We start from the raw sequence: 25,524 nt of genomic DNA, 5'->3' as shown, positions 1-25,524 counted from the left end.
GCGGAAGGCAAGGCAAAAATAATAGGTTTTCACCAGTAAAGCATCTTTGTAGTGTGGAAATGAGCTGCGAGAGGCAGAGAGGAGGGTGGGAAGGAAAAAGGCCGGTTGAGGATGACTACCAGGGAGTTCAGGAACAGAAGGAGGCAATTTTCTTCTTTAAAAAAAAGGAGAAGAGGAGAGAAGCAAATGTAAGCAGATTAAAAAAAAAAAACAAGAAAAAGAAAGCTAGCCTGAAGTTGGTCAATTTCAACAAAAACAACTAAAAAAGAGAAGAAAACTCCCACAGCTTTCTTAGGGCATAATGTTAAGCCACTGTTATGATATGTGGGCTCAGGGGTGGTGAGAGCTTCTGAAACCCAATGACTGTGTAATGCTTGTTAATGTGGCAGTATCAAAAACAGTAGCCTCGGTGTGCGGCGCTAACAGGCATGGCCTTTGAGAGTTATTACAGAGTTGGTGTTCGCTGTACCTTATCTCATTGTGTTACCAAGAGAATGGGACAGACAGTGAGAATGGGAAAGTGACACACACACACACACACGCACACGCACACACACACACACACACACACACAAAGCAGGCTGACAAAGACCGGGCTGGGTAACGGACCTGTGATGTCACCCATAATTCAGATGTCGGACAGCATTCGGGGGCAGGTACAAACAGGTCAATGGTAATGCAATTACACAGGTGATGATAGCGCTGCTCAGCAGCAGCAGTGGTAGTTTTTCTTCGCCTGCTCTCAGATATGAGAGCAGGCGAAGAGGTTGGTTAAGTTAATTTCCTGCAACCTATTGCCTGAGAATGGAGAATGGCTGCATGATGCGCCGTCTCACAGATAAAACAGCTGCTACGCCATTCAGAGACATGCACCAGCAGGTCAGGCATATAAAAACAGTGCAGGTATAATCAGCTATGGCCCCATTTGTCTAATTATTGCTGGATAATTATTAGTGATTTGGGTCACAGCAGAACTGAAAGGCTGTCAAGGCAATCTCTTTTTATGTGTATTTTTTCTTCACCACGTTGAAGGAGCAGCTTACGGTTTTATAAAACGTAGTTGTTGTTTTTTTAAAGCGACTTGCTAGACTTTTGCAAAATCTGTCTAACTCACATTAAATATAGTTTGTCTACAAAGTTTTCCATATTTTGCTATTTTATTGTAAATCCTTATTTAATCAGAAATGTCTCTGATGACATCACAAAAGGCATACGTCCTTCCATCTTGCATCTATTTCTGTCGAAATATGTAATATTTTGGCAGTTCACTATAATACTTACTAATGCCAGCTGATCAGGTTGGGCTTTTTTTTGTGCCTCTTGTGATGTCATCACCCCAAATATTTAAAGAAAAGCAGAACTTTTGGATCTTTTTCAATCGGTGGAGCTTTCAAATCTGTGTATTGCATGCAGACAAAATTCCGTCTTCACTCCACAGCTGCGTTTGTATTGGCATACACATCAGTTCATTAAAAAAAAGAAAAGAAAAACACACCATTGGATGTCTTTAAAATATTCCCCAAGTGTTGAGTTAGGATTGTTCACATGCAACTCATCCTCCCCAACAAGCCTCGGCGAACGCAAAGGCAGAAAACGCCAGCAGACTCCTTCCAAAATGAAACTCTCTAATCAGCTCTTGGTGTATTTACTTAAAGTTTTGTTTCATCTGTATGAAAGCCAATGCCCACAAACAACACAGAATGATCTTCTGAAAGACAGTACCAGACTTAGTGTTTGCCAAGCAAAGCGGAGTCTGTTTGGCTGCCAGCTTCACAATCCTCTCTTGAGGCTGTTTGACAACAGAGCCAGCACATAGCCCCATTCAGAACCAGAAAGTATTTGTTTTTCTTTTTCTTTTTCCTTTAAAAAACAAGTCAAACAAGTATCAAGCTTTAGCCTTAATCAAGGCACTTTTGCAAAAGCCAACGCGGCTACAATATGTAGCAGTGGAAGTTGTTTGCTGTTGTTTTCACTCTTACATCTGTAAGCTAAGAAGTGCACATTCTGGCTCTGCCTTTGATTACCTAAAACGCAGGAGAGGAGTTTCTGTTTTAAAACATGTTCTGCAAGTCACACGACAGGTGGTTCACACGTTCACACCTCTTAAGCCTTTGCCTAATTTTGTCAAAAATAAAACCAAAATGAGTGTAATTTTGCAGAGATTTTATGTTGTAAATCACAACAAATAAGTGTGGAGTAGAAGGAAAAGGATGCATGATTTTCATAACGTTACACAAAACAAAAATAATAATAATAAAAAAAGCTTTTTGCATTTGGGCTCAAACAGGTTTTCCTCCAGGATTGTCCTGTTTTCAGCTCCTTTCATCTTCCTATCAACTCTGACCAGCTTCCCTCTCTCCGCCTGCACAAGGGCAGCGTTCTCACAGCTCGACGCTGCCGCCACCATGCTGCACAGAGCGGATGTGTTTTTATGGAGATCTTTTTCCCTCTGCATGTTTTCCAAGTTGGTCAGAATCGGGCCAGAGCACCACACTGGTTTTCTCCCACCAGTGGCTGTAGTCATGCAAATCTACCATAATGGTAAGATTTGCGGAGTGCGTGACTAGTTGTCGGGTCAACAGATTCTCTTGGGAGTTGTTCAAAATGTCGAATATTGCTGCGTGCTTTGACTGAACTGCAAACGTCTCCAAAACATTTTCTCTAACATGTCTGGTGCTTTATTTGGCCTTAATGATTCTTCAAAGTACAGCTGCATTCAAATTCAAATGACTCTCAGATGGATTATACTTACTAATTATGTGGCTTCTGCAAAACATAAACAATTGGCTTGACTGTATTTTATTTATTTCTATTGGAGAAAAGCAGTCTAAATAAGACTTTTGATAAAGGTTTGTTAAATAAAATTTTAGTGGGGCAGTGTAGTTCATCACTGCCTAACATAACCTTTCAAAGGTAACTAAGTAAATAATAACATTCATAAAAAAGTCTTATTAGCTTATCTACCGATAATAACTGATCTAATGCGACATGCAGCGTCACACTTGGTTTGATTAATCTATCCTGGTGGATTCGCACCACGTCAGTAAACAAGTCAAAGTGAAAATGAGCAACATTCCTAAAATAGCAGAAAAATGAGGACAGCACACGGAGCACCTCTCACTCCTTTTGACAATAATTGCATCATTCTCATTAAGAGCCTGCATTGATATTCACCAAAGTTGCCTAATGCAAATGAAAGAAATTCACAGCTCTGGCATCACACCTACTTTCAGCTCATTACAACAGAGGCCGCTCTCGAATTGGCACTCTTTTTTTAGTACTCCCACAAACTTTTCAGCGCGGGATCAGCTCCGGGTGTAAACGTCTAGACGGCGCCTTGCTCAGGGTGCAGGTGATTAGGCGAGACAAGGGACTGGGGCTATGCTATTCCCCAGGTCCCTGCCTAGTCTCTGGGGTTTTCCCTAAATAGGGTCAGCGACAGGGAACGCCACGAGGCCGCCCGCAGCTCTGCCTCGTCTCCAGCTGATGACAGCACGTCAGTCTGGTACGAGCTGGCACGCTGTCACTCACCGCTCCCGTCCTTGAATGTGGCTTCTTGGAGAACGAGCTTCTGTTCTGAGAGAGCGTTCAGCCTTGAAAGATGCTGATCGCTCCTCGCCGTCTCGGCGTCCGCTGTCGTTGTAATGTTTGTGACATCAAGTGGAGAAAGTAGAAACTGCAGCCGCAGCTCGGGAAACAACAGATCTACAGCTTTGAATACAACGCCAATCAACACATTGGGAGTGCCACAAGTCTGCCTCACAGGTGCTGTTTGTGTTTGTTAATTGGATATTGGCGATTACAAAATGTAAAGTGCACACACACACACACACACACACACAAGGAGCAAAAACGTAAGAAAATGTATCATCAGAGCTACATAACTTCTAGCTAGTTATGAGATATCAAAGCCATTTATGACACCTGAACCGATTCACATTTTAACACCTCACAAATGTTGTTGCGTTTTATTATGGTTTTATGTGGAAAACAAAACAAAGAGGGATTCACAACTTTAAAGTGTAAAAGGATGAACAGTTTTCAAAACTTTTTTTTTTCTGAAATGTGTAAATGTGTTTTTGGAATCCTGCCACCTTTATTCTGATACCCCTAAAAAAGACAATTTGCCGCCACTAAATGGAGAGCATGTTTACATAATCCCTCCTGAGTATAGAATCAACAGTGTGGCGAAGGCCTCTGAGTTTTATTAGAGATCATTAGTGAACCAACAGCATCATGAAGATCAAGGGACACAGTAAATATGTCAGGGATTAAGCTCTAAACAAAATTAAAGCAGAGTCAGAGAACGTTACAAGCTTTGAGCATCTGACCGCTCAGTTTATAGTCGATCATCTAAAAATGGAAAGAATCACTAAATTTATGCTTAGCAAGCCAAAAGTATCCGTCTCAGCCACTAATACATGGAGTCGCTGGATCGGGTTACGTCGCTGCAAATTCAGTGCCTAATCAAAGCCCAAAACCATTTGAGAGTTTGGCAAGATATGAAAACTGATTCTCAGAGATGCATCCCACCCTACGATACTTTACAAAACAAGCAAACATGTCATCCTCTAAATGTGGAAATCTGGTTGAAACATGAACTTTGCTGTTGTACAGTAGTGTGGCAAAATGTGGCAAAGTTAATATCACTGAAGCTCGTTTCTAAGCCATCAGAAAGTTACTTTCCAAACTAAAAAAGACTATGAAGAAAATCTGTCTTCAACCTCTAACCCTTTCATCTAAAGTCAAAAGATGAACCAATGAAATGCGAATGCTTGATCAACTGCCTTGACTTGAAGCAGCGTACAATCTCTACAGTCTGGTATGCATCTTCTGGAGTTTTCCCATTAATACTTAACAAAGTCCCTCGCTGAAGTCGTTCGCCGCTCCAGCATGGACCATAAACTGCAACAGGCAGGTCACCTCTGCACCTTTGTGTGGCTGCTTTGTGGTTTATACATGTAGGTAAATACCGCAAAGGCTGTGCATCGAATAGAAGGCACTATTAAATATCCCCGTGCCTTTACTCTGAGGTCATTATTATTTAAAGGCAAATGGTTTATTTCAAACACACACACACTATCTGGGCTGAGGATGGACCCAGAGGTATGAACACCCCACGGCTTTGCAACTGTTCCACTGAGTGATTCTATAGTACAGAAGCAGGTGGAGAGTGGCATCCATCTTTTTCCCGGCGGTGATTTAATAAGGCACTGCATCGCCGTAGCCCGAGCTCACATATTCATGCCAGCCCAGGTACGCATGACGAGAAAACCCAGGTGGGAAGAGCATTGTGAAAACTGTCAGGAATAGATTGGACAGCGGCACACCTTCGCGGGAACGGACAGGAGAAAGGGAAAAAAAATTACAAAAGCTCCACAATAAGGGAAAGGTGATAAACAACAGCTGGTTGATACCTGATGAAATGTTCAACAAAATTTTGTGCAACAAGCGATGAAATACGACGCCTGTCACGGACGGAACAAAGCCCACTAGTTTCCGGTTTTATCGGGTCTCCGTCCTCCGTAATGATGTTGTCTGTGGAAGACTGACATACGGCTACGCCTGTATGACTTCAGCTCATAGCTATCGTGGGAAAATAATGCGACCAATTGTTGTTTATTGGGTTGTGTTGTGAAAGTTCAGAGTTACAAAATAAAATCATTCTGATACAGTGCCGGCCAGTATCTCCACTGTAACTAAGTTGTACCACAGCTTTTAGGGGAGATAGGAGTCTCATCCTGTCATATTACACAAGGCTGGTGCAGGCAGAGAGGGGGGACCTGCCCCTCTTATGCTCTTTCCACTTCAGTTCACCCCACAGGTTTTCAACAGGATTTAGGTCTGGGGACTGAGATTGGGGATTTCATGTCTGGGAAACCCCCTTTTGTGTTCATTTACCAAACGTTTTGGACGATTATGCTGCTGAAAGGTCCAACGATGACCCAATTTCAGCGTACTGGTAGACCCTCCTGAATTTTTATTTAAAAATCACCTGGCATTTTAAATACATTGTGATTACGCTCACTTTAAAAAAAGGTATTTGCAACAGGGTGGCAAATGTCTTGTTTCCACATGTCCTTGGCCCCCTTCATACCATAACACTTCCACCGGACAGTTCTACGGTTGGGGTGAAGCTATTGACATTTCTCAACACAGTTTATTGACTGGGAGACCAAAAACCGTCACTGCTGGCGACAAGCAAGAGACACAATGGTGCATAACGTTTGTTGTTGGACACAGCATGACCCCGCCTGTCCAGTGAGAGTCCAACTGTTGGTGAAGACACGCTAAAATAGGGTACCAAACATCACCGACCCATACTGCTCTGCTCGGTGGAAACTGTCCAGGCCAAACATCTTCCACTGTAACCAATAATACTGCGCCTTAGATGTGTTTCCACAAGTTCACCCTTTGTTGTAGAGAAGCTTAACCTTTGGGCACTTTCACATTGGAGCTGTTTGGTCCAAGTTAAAAGGTTTACTATCCGGACAGGTGTGAAAGCTCATTGCCGTCTGTGTAGCCACAGCAGCATTTCGAAAGTTTTTCCCTCACTGCTGTCTTTTTATGTAGCGCTCCGTTCGACTCTTCCAAAGAAAAATGATGGAAAGTTTTCTCCCCTGACTGCTTTTTTTAAGCACTTTGAAATGCCTTGCTGCTGAAATGTGCTATACAAATAAAATTTGATTGATTGATTGATTGATTTCATATTGGGCAGTTTATTGTGACGGCACCACAAACAAGTAGCTGCTGTGGCTGTTTGACAGGCAGCTTTGTCAACTTTCAAATGTGAAGTGAAAATAAACCAAACCAAATGAAAGAATGACATTTTCCCCAACCAACCGAAACAGGTTACTGTTCTGTTGTAAAAACCTCGTAACCTCATCTGACCAAACTATTATGTTCCCAGTAAATTCTAGCAAACTCCACTCAGGACATGGATTTTGCTTTTTGGTAAACAACCAGTTGGCATGTAGACTTTGACCATGGTCAGGCCATGGTTGCCTGATTTTATCATTATCATTATCAAGCAACAGTTCCCATCTAGGAACTTATCAAAGAGGTTAAAAAGACTTTGGCATCAAATGGTTGCCATGGAGCTTTGGTGATCCCAAAACATCTTTTTTCTCACTCATTTCAGAAAGAGAAACTCAAATATTACACAATCGTATAGTGAAATATTTCATATTTCCACTTTTTTATGATGTTCTATTTTTTAAAGGAGGCATTTCCAGGCACATAGTGTCATTTATAGCACAATCACATGCTGTTAGCTTCAGGAAAAAATGTAATGTGACTTAAAAGAAATTTGACTTTTAAAAACTCCTACTCTTTCTAAAAAGCCTCCTTCAGGAAGTCATCACAACATGGCTCCTCTATTAACCCTCTAACAATGTTTTTATACTGAGAAGTATCTTGTATAATGAGCTCAGCAGATGTGCAGCTCCACCAGGTGTTTGCTAATTGCTGCTGGCTAGTCTGAAGGAGCTGAATGGAGGTGTGGTAAGGGAGGACTTTTCTCAATGTTGTAAAGTAAACACTTACTGTAGGTAACTTCATGTAAATTTGGTGTTGTACTTCCAGCAGAATGTTATTGTTCTCAGACTTCAGCACCCCTTTAATTTGAGCTGGGGAAAAAGTTTCAGGAAGCTGGTTTTAAGAGTTTTACGATGAAAGACGTACCATAGAAGACAGCGGCCATTAGAAGGGATCGCTCATTTTTCAGACATCATCAATAATGTAGCTCCAGTTACACTGTGGCTTTTTCTACAAAAGGTTCCTACTGAGAGCGGACTGCCTTGTTCTATCAGTGATCGAGACTTTAAAATAAAACACAAGGAAACGAGTCTAACAAGCATGGAAGAGTGTGCATCAACATGCCTTTGTGTGCTTTGGAATAAAAGGATGAGGCGAGATCTTGTTACCCCAGACTCAGAGGTCAAGCGTGACTCACAGCATAAGTCCCGCTGAGCCCTCAATCTGCAAGTGAGAGGCAGTGAGTGCCAGAGATGAGATGCCAACGAGAGAACAGGAGGAAGTGTGCTGATTCTGTGCAAAAGACTTGTGAGTCAGAGGGAAAAAAGTCATTAAAACCATCAAAACAAATTTATCTCTGACTGAGGCTCAGTCAAATGGTAAACCTATTAGCCTTTCATCAGTGGCGCTTCTTCCTTTTAGCAAAGCCCTGGGTTTGAACAAACAAAAGCAAGGCGCCGGGGCAATGACTATTCCGAGAGGTTAGCGGAGTTTCACGCAATTCCTTATTCCTCCTGACTTTCATTACCCAGCCAATCATCTTTGCCATGGTTGCCTGATTTTATCATTATCAAGCAACAGTTCCCATCTAGGAACTCATCAAAGAGGTTAAAAAACAAATCTACTTTTTTACAGCCTGAAAACAGTGCTGGAATGAAGCAGCAGGTACGACTGTGGAGAAGCCATTTCAGAGGGGAAAGCTCCTCCTACTGGCCACATGGCGCAACAGCAACATAGTGACTGAACAAGTAGATAGATAGATAGATAGATAGATAGATAGATAGATAGATAGATAGATAGATAGATAGATAGATAGATAGATAGATAGATAGATAGATAGATAGATAGATAGATAGATAGATAGATAGATAGATAGATAGATAGATAGATAGATAGATAGATAGATAGATAGATAGATAGATAGATAGATAGATAGATAGATAGATAGATAGATAGATAGATAGATCTGTTTGTTAATTTGCATGTAAAAAGACAAGATGCTACTCAAACTTACATATAATTAGGTCAACACATTTTATCAAATAGAAATAAAAACTTTATGAAATAATGAACGTGTCACTTATCATAAAAATGAACAAAGACATTCAAATATCCGTTTGTTTGTTTTATTCCATTAAAACTGTGTGGCTCACTTTAACCAGGTTTTGTTTACATAGGTCAACAAATGTGCTGATTCTCCGTTCTCACAAGAAATCACAACAGCAGGCAGCTGACAATCTGATAGAGTAACTCTAGTGGGAGCTCTGAATAGTTTCAATTCTCTCCAGCTGACCTTAACAGTTTGAATAACCCCCTGCGCTTTGGAGGGTCACCGGCTCCACTCCAGTCTGAGGCAGCCATGTATCTTCCTCTGGCAGAGCGGCTAACGCAGCGTGATTCGATCAGGATGGCTGACTCTGTGCGTGTGTGTGTCTGTGTGTGTGTGTTTGATCTCTGTGGAGCGTCTGCGGATGATAGAGGTCAGTAACACTGCTTGTTTCCTGCCGGGGAAAAGCTCATGGAGTGGACAAACAGGTTTAACAGCAGTCTATGGACGCCACCAAGATCCTCCATCTGTCTGTCTGTCATTTCCACAGCCAAGCTTTAAGACCTCACACCAGGAGACAAAAACGGGTTTACACAAGTATGTGTTTTGCGTGAACTTAGTAGTGTATTAGTAGATTAGCCTAAATGCAATCCAAAGCATGGGAATTTCAGTAAAACAACCGAAGTTCAATAGAAAAGCCAGCTAAGAACAAACACAGTGAATTTCTTTCTTGCAAACTGAATATGTCAGTTACATTTAAACTTTAGTGATTTATGCAGCTTTGGTCTCATCTGTCCACAATAGTTCTCTGAATGCATTAGTGGTCGTTCTGGCCGCACTGCAGATGGGTATTGGTGCTCTTATTCGATAGCATGCAGCCAGCAGAGCACAATATTCAGGAATAAAATGCAAAAAAAACCCTCAAAAGACCATAAATAGAATAAAGACGCAGAGATAAGAAGCAAAACATAAACCATACTCCACAAACACGTGCGCTGCTTGGTTTCAGTCCATCTTTAGTACTGCATGCTGGATTCAGTTCGTCACGGACGTCAGAGCTTTGGTCTGGAAATGAAGTCACAGCTGAGCGGAGCGTGTTGCACAAACATTGGGGTTCGCTAATTGTTCCGATCAGTATTCAGACTAACTACTCTTGGCATTGTAAGCTGTTCACAACGTATTTCTCTCTAATTTTCTACGTTCATTCAATGCTAGGGGGGTTGCTGGTGACCAGTTGTAATGACCGATGAGAAAAAGGCAGGAAGTGTCCTAGAGAGCTCACCAGTCAACCACAGAAAAACAGAGCCATTCACGCAGCCAAGGTTGATTTTGCATCTCAACCTTTATGTTTCTAAGACTGTAATAGGAAGTCAGCAACTATAGTGTCAAAATCCAGTCAGACAGGAATTTGATTGTATTATATTGCCTCATTTAGGATAAAACTGTTCTCTTATATCATAAAAAAAGTTGTAAAAATAAAGGGAAAACGTATCTGTTACATACTCTGGCATCCTGGGTAATATAACTTTTTTTAACTGCGGCTTAAACATCCAACATCTGTCTCATCAAAAGGTAGAGAACCTAAAACACAGCGCTCCCATTACCTGCCTCAGAATTACTTTCTATTTCATGTTGGTCCCCCATCAAAGTCTCCCAGGGGTACAATTAATCTGTACCACGTTAAAAAAACAACATTTTTTAAAATCCTTACCGTAAACTGATAAACAAAACCTCAAACGTCCTTTGAAGGAATCCTGGAGTTAGTAAAAGCTGTTTTCAGTCGGCTTCCGATGTTCTTAAACATGATTAAAAGGTGAGTCTTGAGTATTTTTGACGTGCTTAAAGCAGAACTTATTTATTGTCATTATAATTGATAAATATTGTTTTCATCAACAGATTTATTGTCCAAATGTCAGGCAAGCGGTCTGGGAGGACAGAAGTCTTGCATAAATGCAAATAAAGCAAAATAACAAATTAAAAATGAAATGTAAGCACATCCCAAGCTTAACCCCAAAACGTGAGAAAGAACAAAAAAGTGAAAGTGGAAAAGAAAGTGTGAAATATGATGCACAGAATAAAAGACAAGATGCAACTTTAGCTTAAGCAATAGCAAGTGTGTGACTGAGTCACTGTGTGGTGATTACAAACTACAACCTGGTGTACAGGAAGATAAGAAACCATCAAAACCAGTTTTAAAAAAAACTGGAGAAGAAACTAAGTAGATGCTAAGGCAAAAATACTGAAGCAAACAACAGAACGTGAAACCCAAACATCATTACAGCAACTTCAGTCAACCTAGTTGATTAGACACATTTAGGACCTCAGTGAGATTAATCAGCAAAAACCAGAGTTCAACAAACAAACAAACAAACAAACTACAATTTAGAATTCAGACAAAGTTTTTAAGGTTCACAAAGTGACATAAAGCAACGGTAAAGGAGAAATAAAACGTGATGATGGGGACCAGTTGCATACACATGGTAGATTCAAGCATGATTCCCTCCCTCCTGTATTGTATTCACGCGTCTCCATTAACGACACTACATGAGAAAATATGAAACCCATGTAAAGTTTGCAGCTCTGGAGTTATCACTTAATGTTATTAGTCTACCATGTAGATGGTCAAAAACCATCATGACAGTAAAATATACCGTCAAGTATGTAATGAACTGGTCGACGAGTGCAGGATATTTAGAAATATTCCAGATTTCCTGACAAACACTGAAGTGGCCTTTAAGTTTAACACCAAATTTAGTTGTCGACTCCAACTGACAGATGACAGCCGTGTTTCTCATATGACTCAATTCCCTTTGACCAAACATGCAAATAAGCAACAGAAAAGCCGTCAAGAATGTTGCCTTTGGTTTCCAATTACAACAAACGGTTGTGTGGGTAAGAGTTGAAGGCCTTTGGGAGTTTAAGGAAGATAAAACCAGTGGTGGAACTGTTCTCATGAGCTATCGTCGCACACTTTTTACCTTCCACGCAGGAGGGTCTGGCTCTGGTCGTCCCAGCAACCTGCCCCGGGAAGCAGGAGCACTTGACGGTTTGAGATCGCTCCTCAATCTTGTTCTTGTTGCAGCAGCGATGGATGGCCACCACCTCACAGGTGCCCTGCTTCACCTGATAGGACACTGCGAACGACAGACATGAGGAGGAGACACAGATAAGTCAACTTTCAGAGGCACGTCGGTGGCCTGCTGCAGCAGATTGCCAGGTTCAAATTCGAATCGTGAGATGCTGAGCAGTTCTTCTGAGGATGAAATAAATCTGCTGAAGTATTTACGAACGTTTAAACTCCTTGGTTTATTCCAGGCTGTCTTTGATTAATAAATAAACATTCTTTAGCGACGCTCTTATCCGCCGCAGCGTGGCCTCGTTAACTTCGCCACAAAGGCACCTCTGGTTTTGTCATTGCGTGCAGAAAGAAAACACAACAGCAGTAGATGATGGGAAAAAAAACACTCGTTTTCTTTTGAGTCCTTTTTAGACAAAGTGAACCAACTAATGGAAGCAAAGGGAGTACTGCAACAAAAAGGCCCACACATGATAAAAGAACCACAACTTTTTTTTATTTTTTATGCTTTTGTGTTTGTTTTGTTCCAATTGTGTGAGTATGATTTCTGAATATTTTATGCTGCGATTATTACGTTTTCACAAGACGCAACACAAATATTGTTGTAGTTTTTGTGATCGGTTGCAGTTGGGCTCATAAGTTTACATACCACGACAATCATCTAAAACATATAAAATGTATAGAACTAAATGATTTGTCTGACAATTGTCAGTGGTTTGGCAGAACCATTTGCTTTCAGATAGTTGTGTTTTCTCTTTTTTAAATTATACTGACAACTAAACAACATAAACTTGATGATATTCTTGGAATATCTTCAATTAATCTCTTATGCAAAGTAAATATGACCCTCATTATAGAACCTAATGCACAAATTAAACTCGCATCTAGAAAGAAAACTCAGTCGATATTCAGAATGTTAAACAGGATTGATTCAACAATATCCATACCTATTTCAAAATGGTAAAGAGGTCTGAATATAAACCCAGATTGTGACTTCTGGATTAACATTTGCAATAATATCTCATATGTGGCAAAAAACTCAAATCTTCAGCTCATTCAATATAACTCAAGGACTGCATAAGATGTGTTTTGGCTCAGTCTGAATTGTGCAGAAATGAATACTCCTGATGCATACTTTCATGCTTTATGGTTATGAAAACCTGTTCAACAATTCTGGACAAAAGTAACTACGTCCCTCTCCAGTAGGTTTGGGTGTCTCATCCAATTATCACCTTCTCTTTGTCTACTGGGAGACACCAACATTATTAGTGATGCTCCAAATACTAAACAGCTACTTATAGCTTTAATCATTGCTAAGAAAACAATTCTTGTGAACTGGAAAACAAGGACCGCCATCAGTGTGACACATTGGAAAAATTTACTCATTGAACAAATTTCAACGGAAAATAACAGATTTTATATGAGTCTCCTTTGTACTATGAATAACATAATTTATGTATTTTGATCATTGTTTCTGCCCTGCTTTGCTCTTCGTCTTTTTCCTTTTTTCTGCATAATTTTCCCTTCTCATTTCATGTAGTTCCTGTAAGCAATATAACAAATTCCACTCAGTAGAATTAATTTATCTATATCTATCTGTCTTTCATAATTTATTGATGTATTATTATTATTGCCAGTGTTAATATTTTTTTTGTTTTTTTAACTGCTCTACATACTGATAATATCGTTCACATCACCATTTTTGCTCACACACTCATACACACACACGGTTAATAATACTCATTCTTTGCAGCACAATATCATCTGTTTTCTTTTCTTTGTTAGTTTTGTGATTTTGTCTTCCTTTCACTAATGTAACGTATCAGACCATGTATTTTCTACGTTGTTATTAAATAAAAGTAAAAAGAAAAATCATAAGGACAACAGATATTACCAAACTCACCCTACTCTAAAGTTCACGCAAGCGTTCAATCAAAAATCCCGACTTGAACCTGACAGAGAAACTGCCAAAAACGCTGAAAAAGGTTGGTCAACAAATATTGTTTCTATCTATCATTGAGAAGTCTTTAAGCAAACAAAACGGGAACGGGGAAGGCAGCAGCAGCGTGAACCTGAAAATCCTTCAAAAAGGGTGTGCATATAGACTTTTGTTCAAAGTTAATGTTTGGAACTAGATAGTGTAGGTGTTAAAGTTATGTCTTATTCAGCGAATTAAGCAGTCGACTTCCCCGAGGGGAAAGACTTTTATGCCAGGTGTTTGCGGTTACTGTTGGGTAAAATATTTAGTATCTAATCTTTGCTTAAGGCTCCAGAATGGTTCGCGGCCGCCTTATCTTCCCTCGCAAAGCTTGTCGTGCTCTCCTAAGAGTTTCGGGCGCCTTTCCGCGAGAACAGCAAACCCTTCTGGTGACATTACCAGCTACCTATAAGCCTCTTTACACCGCTGGAAAAGCCTTGCTTATACTGTACCGTAAGCCCAGATTCCATTTATGTACGTGACTTTACACAGACTCTGAAACTTTTCACGCCCGACTGAGTGCGCTGTGCACAAAACGTGCCTTCGAACACACACACACATACACACACACACCGTCGAGGGTTCTATTTCTGCAGGCCGTGGCCCCTCTCATCCTTTCTGATTTAAAGTTTGTTTGTTCTTCTCTCCAGAGAGCCCCATCAATGATCCCTGGCTCACCGAGGGCGCCCCCCCCAACCCCGCTCTACCATCATCTCTCCACTTTCATTTCCCTCACTTCTCTGTCTCAGACTCTCCTGAGGCTGGAGCAGCTGCCAGATTACCCCACACACACTCGTGCAAACATAAAGCCTCCGTCCGATGATTAAAAACAAAAAGAAAATCAAAAACAATGAACACAACTTCAGAAGACAACAACTATGACTGCAGCTGTAATTGCATTAGTAGTAGGCGCAGTCAAAAAAAAGCTCAGAGTAACAATGTAAAAGTTCGAGCCTAAACCAGCACAATCAGCTCCCCTTGTTTAATCTATCGTCGTAATTACTCCCAGAATTAGAATTTCATTTCCTTGCTTTCGCAGAACTTCAGCCGGCTAAAGCTGCTCAGTCTGACGGTGCCCCCACATCTGAGAGAGAAACGCTTTCCTCACTTTGTTAGTGAGGAACAAAGAAGAGCAGAGACAGAGGCAAGCAGGTGGAGGAAGGAGGTGCCACGGCCAGCAGAGGGAACAAAGAGAAGCTCATCTTTGGCTGCAATAATGAGGTCAGAAGGCGCTCTGGTCTCCTCTAATGACTGCCTGCGTCAGACCTGGGATGGAGCTGTTTTTGGAAGGGATAGTAATGAATCTTTAAAGTTAGGCTCTGTTGAAAGGTTTATTGAGCTAATGCAGCAGGATAAATAAGTGTTAAATACATCAATGTACAGCTCTGGAAAATATGAAGAGTCCAATGCACTGAACCCTACTGAAAGCCTCATGGTTATTCCAGAAAATATTGATTTCCAAACTCTTCCTGAGTTAAAACATTAGTATTGTTGTTTCTAAATCCATATGAACTTGTTTTCCTTGCATTAGTTGACGTCTGGAAGTGCTGCATCTTTGTCGTTATTTTTTACCATTTCTCATTTTCTCCAAATAAATATTAAATTTCTGCTTGCAATTTGGGAGAAATGTAGAAGAAAAGAACAACGGTTGTTTTAATCAAACACAAACCTATAAAAAGTCAAATCAGAGAAACGGGCCGTTTTAAATGCTCTCTCAATTGTTTCCAGAACTGTATCTACAATGGTGCTGTTAATATGGAATCTGAGACAAAAATGTCCTTAAATGAAGTTATATGTGATAAAAAATTGTATGCTACAAGGAATAAGTCTTAGTTCCTAAAACAGAAATGGTAGAAAACGGTCAGTATTTGGAAACTAACCCTGCCCCCTGTCAGTGCAACTGTATGTAAGCAGACTTTAGCATTCAGTAATATTATCTTAAAAACAGAACAGGAAGTTGTCATTCATGCATTTATTTCTTCAAAATGTATTGACCACTGTACCTCATCATTCCTAAGCAAACCATTACAGGGTATTCTACATGTTGTGTAGAACGCTGCTGCCAGACCTCTTACCAAATCTTCACAGTTTGTTTCCCACATCAAATCGCCACTCATCCACCTGTACTGGCTGCTTATTATTATACTTCACCATCTTGGTTCTCGCTCTTAGGACGGTCAAGCAAACACTTGAGAACTTTTAAAATCTACGTATATGTCCTTAACAAACTCAGGCGATATGACCAAGACCCGCTGGTTGTGTCACTTATGAAGCTAAAACCTAATTTGTGACCACTCACAAAGAATCAGCAAGTACAATTCTTCCATAAAAGAAATCAGCAACTCGCTAAAAACCCGCTGGTCTCTATGTGCACTTACTGCGCATGTCTCCACCGATGAAGAAAAACATCGAGAACTGCTGTGGGACAGTTGGACGCGTCAATAAATACTCAGAGAGGATAAGAGCTGATGATTATTTCCACTTGAAGTAGAGTTGAGAAGTGGTGTGCTGTCAGTAATTTCTTACAAAACGCTATCATTTTCTTTGGAGGAATTTAAAGATGGCCAAAGTCACTTTGGTCTTGGCCATTCCTCGACTAAACATCAGTCTCATCCTGCAGGACGAACTAATGAAGATTAATACTACATGGAGTCACTTAAGACGGTTGTCGATTGGGTAAGATATTTACTGCTCACAACCTTTAAACAGAACCCAGTTTCCTGCTAAAACAAGCTGCTTCTTTCAAACTTCAGAGCACATGGATAAAACCGTGACCTTTTTTCTATTCATGCATCTTTTTTGTATATATAAAGTCTGCCCACAGTCTGCACCCTAATTAAAATCACAACAAAGTATGCATTAATGCAAATGAGGTAAATGCAGACAGGTGTAAGATATAAAAACTATCCACATACCTCTTTATAGAAAAAAGGATTTCCGTTACTTAGAGGACAACAGAGAGAGGAGAGAAAGTGTGTGTGGGTGTGTGTGTGTGTATAGATGTAGTTTAATGAAAATAAAATAAAAAAAAAAACACTCCAAGGTGCTCTTCAAGCAAATAATTAACAAAGCTGTGTTTCCTGGCCAGTTTTTAAAAAACAAGAACACTTTGTTTCACATGTTGCCAACATCGTGGAGCAGCAGCAATCATGAAGAATGCTTATCCTATTTATTTATCTATTGAAACAAATTTACTGCTTTGTAAAATAACTAGTGATAAAATGAAACTTGAAATATATGTATTTATAAAAGAAAGCGCTGCTGCTGTTTTTTTTTTTTTTGCTCCCTCCAGTGAAAAAACTGTTGCAAGCATTTAACCTCTAACTCGTGCAGAAGGCATAACTGTAGCAAAGACACAGTGTGTTTAGGTTAGCAGTGGTCAAAATTATTTTGAGCTTTATATGAAAGTACTGGCCAACATTCATGATCAGAAAAAGATCTGTACATAGGTGAGAAAGCTCAACAGCTAGAGCGGTCTTAACTTGAGATAAACTCATGTAGATGAAAGCATGTTGCTTTCTCTTCAATACAATACTTACTGAAGAATCCTCATTACAATATTTGGCAGCTGGTGTTTTGTCAGAATAAAATTTAAAGGTTTCATTGCACAAAAAGAAAGAAAGAAAGAAAAGAAAAGGCCAGGAAAAGGTCGACACACAGAGTCAGTTTTGGAAATATTAAATAACATCAGGCGAATTGGCCAACAAATCCAAGGAGTTTTGTGCAGATGTATTTGCAGCCTGTAGCTTTTGCCTATTGCCGTGATTTATACCTCTAAACATCCAGGATGTTTAATCAATAAGCAAATGTCAGGGGCCAGAAAGAAATTTAAAATCTATTTGATGAGGATATTAATAACGCCTACAGTAAATGATAATGATAATAATTGTCTTCCTCCTGTTGTTTTCTTATACTCTGAGAACATTGCAAATGTATTGCTTGGGGTGATTTACAGTAAACTGAACAAATACAGCTACAACTTTTCACTTCTGTGCTCATGAGAAAGACAATGAGCACAACTATCTTGTTTACAATAAAAAGGATTACCTGCATCTCTTCCTCCTCCAACTAGTCTGGCCTTTGACCCTCTGAATCCACTAAAGATGACTGATGAACATGTAAACACGCTCCTTCAGCTCCAGAATGCCAGAAAAGCTCCAAGACCTGGTGGTATTTTCCCCCCTTCTGCCTAAACTGGGCACCATCTTCTCCCACACAAGAACTGTCAGCAGTGGCGTCCCCCAGGGCCATGTTCTCTCCCCACACCTCTCCTCTCTGTAAAATAAACGCCTGCACCTCAGGAGACCCACCTGTGAAACAACTGAAATTTGAAGAAGTCATTGTCATTGGTCTGAACCAGGATGATGAGGAGTCTGAATACGGACAGGAAGCGAATCGGCACCATCTGGAGCTTAACTCACTCAAGATAGTGGAGATGGCGGTGTGCCACCGAACAACTCCCTCCACGCTCTCCCGCCTCTCAATATACCGTGGATCATTTCCAGTTCCTAGAAACCATCCTTTCTCAGGATCTAAGTCGCACACACAGAGCTCAGACTCTGTCCTGCGCTCATCCATCACTGTGAGGTTTGGCCCATCTACAAAAAACCCCCCAAAAAACAGACAGGTCCATACTTCAACAATCAATCAGGTTTGGAGCAAGGGTCATCAGTGCTGACCTTCCCTCCACCCAGGACTTGTGCGGGCAGGTCTAGGGTCAGGAAAAGGGGAAGCTAGCATCTCAGGATGTCCCACGCGTCCTGGACACACACTGTTTAGACTTTTACCTCCAGGTCAACAATGCAGACTGCAATTTGTAATAAAAATAATTGGCAGAGAGAGACAGCGTCTTCCCCTCCAGGCTAAACACAATGAAAATCTTAAAGTTAGATACTCTACTGGGAAACAAAATGAGCATATTTGCACTCACACAACTTGTTTTTTCACTCTTCTTTCTCAAAAGAAAAGTGAACATATATATATTTGTGTTCCTGTTCATTTGTAAATACCTTAATCCATTGGGGACTTGTTGCCACCAAGGATGGCGCAAGCAGCAGGTGTTATGTTCAGGGGGAAATTACTTTCTTTTTTTTCTTTTTTTTACAAAGTACCATTTAATTTTTCCTTGAAAGCCTTGAGTTTTTCTTCTGAAAAACAATTTGAAAAGTACATTTTGGATTTATTCAGGTTACCGTTATCGTTTTTGCATTACATTTGGCCGTGTGTGTGTTGAAGGTAATCCCTCGGGGAACGGGAGAAATCTTCCAGCCAGGAAAAAACGACGTTGGTGGTTTAGGAACCAAGAAGAACCAAGAAACAAAATGCTCAGGCTTCATGATGAGCCTCCACAGCTTCACCTTCCATATCAACGTCCTGCTGATTCTCACCCCTCACCTACAAAAAGATTAATGTGTTAAACATTCAGCTCCCAGCTCTGTACACAAACTGTGTGTCGAATGCCTCGGTGTTGCCTTTAAAGCATTCTGTTATGGCCATATCGGTGTAATAGAGCCCTACACGGCGAGATGAAAAGACTTCTCAAGCATGGCTAAATGTTTCTATTCCTGCAGAGGCAGTGGGGGTGTAACAATAGCCGGGCGTTCAGACTGCCTCGAACTGATGGGTTAGTCAGGCGACTGATGTATTCTGACAGACACAGACAGGCAGGAGAATTGTACAATTTATCAAAAAGGCTATGTCTCTCCCTCTGTCAGTACCTGACAGGCATGTATGCGGCTGAGAAAGGGCAGGTATCAAGTAACGCCGTTTGAGGTCATGAAATCAGGATCTGGGAGGCGATGCGGTCTACGTCTCAGCCGGAACACTCGGAGCGGTTTCAAAAGAGCGAGATTTCAGGAATCGCTTGTGCCGAACGGCGTGAAAACACGTCAAACTCGCTGCTAAGTCAACCCGCTGTTGCTACAAATCAGCTTTCCTCGACTTGTCATCCTTTTTGTTTTCACTCAGCGTCTTTGAGCCCTCAGGCCTTTCACTTGCCTGCTCCGTTTACTCCTCACTCCGCACGGCCCATCAATCCTCCTGACGCTATCGGTGTTTTACAGGCCTGCATTAGGCCTCCCTCGCGTTTCCGTTCATTATCATTACAGGCTGCAGGTAGCATCAAGGGTTGCTGTATACAAGAGAAACGTGCCGGTGAAACGGGATCACTTGACCGGGCTATTTGTGTTTTTATTCTTCACAAAACGTCTTGTGGCTTTCCGAACTCGCAAGCGAAATGCGACAAATAAATGAAAGCTTTACTCCAAAGCTAGCTAGAATATAATGTGAAATCATAACTCGTCTAGAAGCTGAAGGAGCAACTTTTCCAGGAAACCAAGTTGGATAAAGGACCATAAAAGACGGTTGAGTATTCGTCAAGTGAGTCATTTCTGGGCTGATATCCTGCAGATGACCCACTTTCACTTTTCTGGTAAAGGAACCAGTTTTTTTTTTAAAAATCAAATTGTGAAGAACGCATCAAGTCATGAGCTTTGACAGGTCCTCAAGGAGTTTGGATGAGAAACAAGCCCACAGCTTCACAGAGCCCCTACCGTACGTAACAGTGCTTCTTTAAATGTTCCTACTTTGACTCGCATCGGATCCACCTGGAGTGTTTATTGAAGAAAAACTCAAATCTTTTCAAAGTACCAGTTAAAGTACCAGTAGAGTTTATAAAACTTCACCGACGGGTTGACAGCGAAGGCGTTTTTTTTCTCCTTTCATTTCTCGCGTAGCGCCGATCTAAAAGTTCACACCACCACGCATGCGCACAAACTATCATGAATACTGATAATTTAGAGAAATCGATTAAGCTCACTGTCATGTTTTTGGACTGTGCAGCAAAGTGCCAACACATGTAGTTTAGAGAGCAAACCCAGGATGGTTTTACTGCAAGGCAACAGTTTCATCCCCCGTCTACCCAGAAATACATTTATTACTAATAAAATATCTTCATAAATAAATAAATAGTAAAAAGAAATGCTTCAGAAACATTTATTGTATAGGAAGTTGTATGGGGTTAGCTTATGCTAATAAATATAGACCCTGTTTATTAAAATCGACCCTATAGCAGTGCCAAAAAGTGTCAAGGTCGCTGTTTGCTCTGGATTTCTCCCTTGCTTCTCTAAGATGGTTGTTGCTTCATATTTCATTCATCAGTCTTTATTTATGGAGGAGTTTTCATACACAGCGAAGGCAACACAAAGTGCTTCAGTTCATTTCCTGAACTGAAGCACTTTGTGTTTCGGTGCCTTTAAAGCCACGCTAACGCTAATGAACATAATTTATTTTGTGTGTGTGTGTGTGCAAAACATTTCACTTTAATTTGAAGCAAAAGAGAAAAGCAAGCGAAAGAAGGCAGGTTGCACTCACTTTGTTCACCACCTGCCACGTTCTTCGATGTTAAATGAGAAGCAGGAACACTTTACAATGAAAAAATGTAAAAAATTATATATATATATATATAATTATATTCTCAGTGTTGATTTGTTTTATTGGTTGAATTTATTTATCAAATAGATTGGCACTACAATAAGTAGATGAAGTTCAGATGAAAGAAATGTGATGTGCATGCATCATTTGGAGCATTTTTTTACCTACAGAGCCACCATGTGGCAGACAAAGGTATGACACCCACATTGATCACGCATGTCCTACTGATCAGCCGACAAAACACCGACAAAGTGGTTAAATCCCCTGAAAATGTATCCTGGCAGCTATAACTTTCACCCAATTATTTTTCGACCTCAAACTGCATTATGTGTGGATTATTGATATTCACAGCCGACAGGCCTCAAGCCGCCACCAATTAGAGTTAACCGTCAAATAATAATAATAATAATAATAATAAAAACGCAGCAGTCCGTTTGTGTGCAAGATATCTTGTTTCTCGGCGAGTGTGAAATGAGAAGAGGACCAGGCGATGATGCTGACCTTCACAATCCACAGAGCCTGTAATTAGTCGTGTCCCTGCCGTAAGCAGGCTGCCTTCTCTCTTCACTTAAAAGGAAACTAATACAATCACTCGCCGAAAAGACTGGATTCTGGTAGCATTTCTAGTGCGCATAAAGGTCACCCTGCACAACACAAACAGCGAGAGCGGAGAAATCGAGGGATAATTAAGGAAACTGTCGTAATTAAGAGCCAGGAAGAGGAGACTTGGGGGGGTTTCAGCAAACTTGGTTGGTGTGACTCAGCGAGAAACCGTCCCCGTAGTCATCCTCGCAGAAAGAATGGGGGAAAATTAGGTTTGGCCTTTATGACCTGTATTATTAATTCAGTCAAGTTCTGATTGTTTTAGACTGAAGAGTCTCAAACAAATGCGTAACCTTTTCACATTTGTCACACGATGAACTTCTACGCCACTTTATACTCTTTAAACAGCAGCAATGTGGAGTCCAGGAGTTGCTCTGCCGACAGATTCTCCCACCTGAATCTCTGCATCTCCTCCAGAGTCACTGTCAGTGTATGTGCTGGGCTGCCATGTCGCCGTAGGTCTGCAGATGTGCCAAAAACTCTTAATTTCTAGACGGCACATAGAACAGGCCCCATGTTGGAAACTTGGGGTATTGTTTTATAACCTAAGCCTGCTTTAAACTTCCTCAGCGTTCTCTCCGACCTGTCTGCTGTGTTTATCGTTTCTCTGACTGATTATCTGCATTTATCATGATGTTAAATCTTCTTTTATCTTCATTATTAGTGGAAAACCCTGACCGACATTTTCAAGAGACTGTCTTGGGAAAACAAAGTGTCTTTGGTCAGAGGTATCTTCAAATTCACTGTAATACAGACTGCTACAGGAGGTCTTTCCTGCCAACAGCCGTCACAATCTACAATAACTATTTGAATAATTTCAAATTAATATGAGGTAAACATTGAATTTCCCTTTGGGAAAACATTTGAAATGACTTTGAAAGATTATTTGATTATTTGATCTATTAAGGCTACCAGAGAAAGGGGTAAATCCGCATGTATGTAATTCTTTTTAGATGTGGAAAACAGTGTGCCAGTGTTGTTGTTACATATCGATGTTGTTTGTTGTTGTGGTTTCTCAGTTTTATTTTCTCTCTTTCTGCAGGTGTAGGAGCAGACTTTATTGCTGTTCACTTCCTCTCCATGCTTCTTTCTCTCCGCTTAACTCCTTCTTTCCCTTTAAGCTTTTCCCACTTTCCTTTTTCTCTACTCCTGTGTGTGGCTCAGTCACAACAAATCCTAGTAAAACATATTGAAGTTTGTTGTTCCACTGAGACGCAACGTGAAAAACGTTCAACATTCATACTCTTTCAAAGGCGCCACATAAGCAGGCTAACGTAAACTTTAATATTTAGAACTTACGATAATTGCATAATAAACACCGCAGGGCCTCAGCTACTTGTGAGAGACATTAAAGTTTACGGCAGCGCTGCAGCAGCGAGTCCTCGAGAACAGCGTCGCCTCTGAAATGCTGCACGTCTGCACTGTAAATAGATGAGATCGCACCCAAACGGATGTGTTTGTGTTGACAGTTTCTGACAGCTTAAGTGCTATGTAGTATCTGTGAAGGCTGTATCACTCAAACAGAAGTATTTTCTTTGCAACCACGCCAAGCACAAGTCCTTGTCTGGGTTATGTTGTTGTTGTCAGAGCGAAATAAAAAGCAAAAACATCTCAGACTCCCCCCACCCACCCCCCACACACACACACACGGCCTCCGCCATGACGCCGGCGGCCTGGTCCGCGTCAGGCAGAGCGAACATGTGCTACACCTCTGAAATGACAGTGTAATTAACCTCTCACGGTGGTGGCAAGGCGGGATTCAGAGCAAGACCCCGTGTACCTGTTGGTCCCCGATGATTACGGCTGCCGGCGGACACGGGGTCAACCCAGAGCATCACCAAGGCAACAAGGAAGGCCACCTGCCAAGGCCAAGCTGACCTTCCCCTCAGCTTCATCCTGAGAGAGAGAGGAGGGACAGGGGGGCAAAGAGGGAGAAAGCAGAGGAGGAGACATTCAGGGAGAGGCTGGAAAACAACCAACAACTGCAGCTTTCTGAACAAACAGTGGAAGAGGTGAGCTGCTAAAGGTCAAAGGAAGAAAAACACAACCTCAAAAAACAGACGTGACCCGAGGAAACTGGTTTCTCTAGCTCACATAAGTACAGTCGTAGTTCTGTGTACACCTGAAGCATCAGTGGCAGCATTTTTTTATTATTCATGCTACTAGCTTTTGGTATCTTTGTGAAAAATTATTCGTTTTATTATTTTTACTAAACTTAATTTTATTTTCTATTTCATCATTTATCTACCTGAGGTTGTTGGAAATGTGCTTCATAAATAAACTTTGACTTGACTTGAACAAACACAAATTCAAAGAGGTAGGTTTGCATTTAAGGTCATCCTAAATTTTGTTTAGGATGATAAATTTTGTTTATCACATAAAATCCTAATAAAACACATGCGGGAGGGTGTGAGTAGCGCTTTCACAAAGATGATTGACAGCGGTAAGACCGTCCTCCTGACTCTGTCTGGTTGTTTATGACCAAACTTTGTATTTCTCATTAAATTGTCACGACATTGTGACAGTTTAACAAATAGGTAAAAAAGAAAAAACACATTTCTTTTTTTTAAGTAAAAGTTACGTTTGTAGACATGATGCAACAGATTGTGAGGGATGTTAAAATGATTGAAGTTCGCTGCATGTACAAATCAAATGTCATTCCAAAAGCACAGGTGTGGAAGTTTGGGTTAAACCAACCTGTCAAACATGAATTTTTATAATTTTTTTTTAACTCAGCTCAAGTTTATTTTTAATATCTTTTTTTGCAGACGAGTCACTAAACAGAGACAAACCTGATCAACATGAACACGGGTCGGAGCTTCGCATGATGTCGCCTCACCTGTCTGTCGTCTGTCTGGCCAGGTCCTCACGGCGTGAAGCTCATGGCGGCGTTCACTCGCACCTCGGATCTCCTCCTCTTCCTCACCTTAAACACAAGACGCCTCTGGAGGAAGGAAAGCACAAAGACACCCTGTCAGAGAGCACAGTCTGCCCTGGGGTTGGTCCATGGCCTTGCATGGAGGTCTACCCACACGTACAGCCCGCAAATATATATTCACACACACACACACCCACACACACAGGCACGCCACACACACGGGGCTGAAGATGTGAAGGCCTACATTGTGTCAGATCCATTGTTTACAATGGGTTCACCTACCCCCGGGCTAAATGTGATCCCCACTCTAAACATCACACACAGCTCCCCCCCACCACCCTTGTCCCGTTCAAACACTCACTGTCTGTCATGCGCGCACGCACACGCACACACCCACGCACACCCCTGCAGAAATACACACACCTACTCCCAAAGATACACGCACACATACATACGCAGATGGACACATAAAACAACATGCATAATAAACTAAAAGTCCAACTGATTTCCAAAATATGTGTACATAAAAGGGAAGCAGCAGAGGGGCCTATTAGCTGAAACATTTAACAGCTGATCAAATATGCCATAGAAACCAGTGATGACACACACACACACACACACACCCACACGCGCGCGCACGAACATGCTAAATTTGCACAGTATTTGCAAGGTAAATTCAAAGCCTGTCAGAGGACAGCAGGGGAGACTCTTCCTAATTACAACTGAGTGACAGCCTGTGATGCAAGTGTGCTATC

The 25,524-nt window shown here is 41.1% G+C and overlaps 1 protein-coding gene across 2 annotated transcripts in view; it reads right to left on the bottom strand.

Moving 5' to 3' along the window:
• Positions 1-24,811, bottom strand: part of fam19a4 (family with sequence similarity 19 member A4, C-C motif chemokine like) — a 32,699-nt gene extending 7,888 nt beyond the window's left edge. The window contains exons 1-3 of one of the 2 annotated variants that reach the window (XM_023324672.1): positions 24,731-24,811; positions 23,672-23,787; positions 11,782-11,937 (exon numbers count right to left, since the gene is read on the bottom strand). In XM_023324672.1, coding sequence (XP_023180440.1) covers positions 11,782-11,937; positions 23,672-23,786 — 271 coding nt within the window. In that variant the 5' untranslated portion in view covers position 23,787; positions 24,731-24,811. Of the gene's footprint in view, positions 1-11,781; positions 11,938-23,671; positions 23,788-24,683 lie in introns of both variants that reach the window. The other variant, XM_023324671.1, reaches the window with a different exon arrangement.
• Positions 24,812-25,524: the final 713 nt, after the last annotated feature.

The sequence above is a fragment of the Xiphophorus maculatus genome, chromosome 20 (genome assembly GCF_002775205.1).
Source record: "Xiphophorus maculatus strain JP 163 A chromosome 20, X_maculatus-5.0-male, whole genome shotgun sequence".
Taxonomy (NCBI): Eukaryota; Metazoa; Chordata; class Actinopteri; order Cyprinodontiformes; family Poeciliidae; genus Xiphophorus; species Xiphophorus maculatus.
This window is presented reverse-complemented; position numbering and strand designations above follow the sequence as displayed.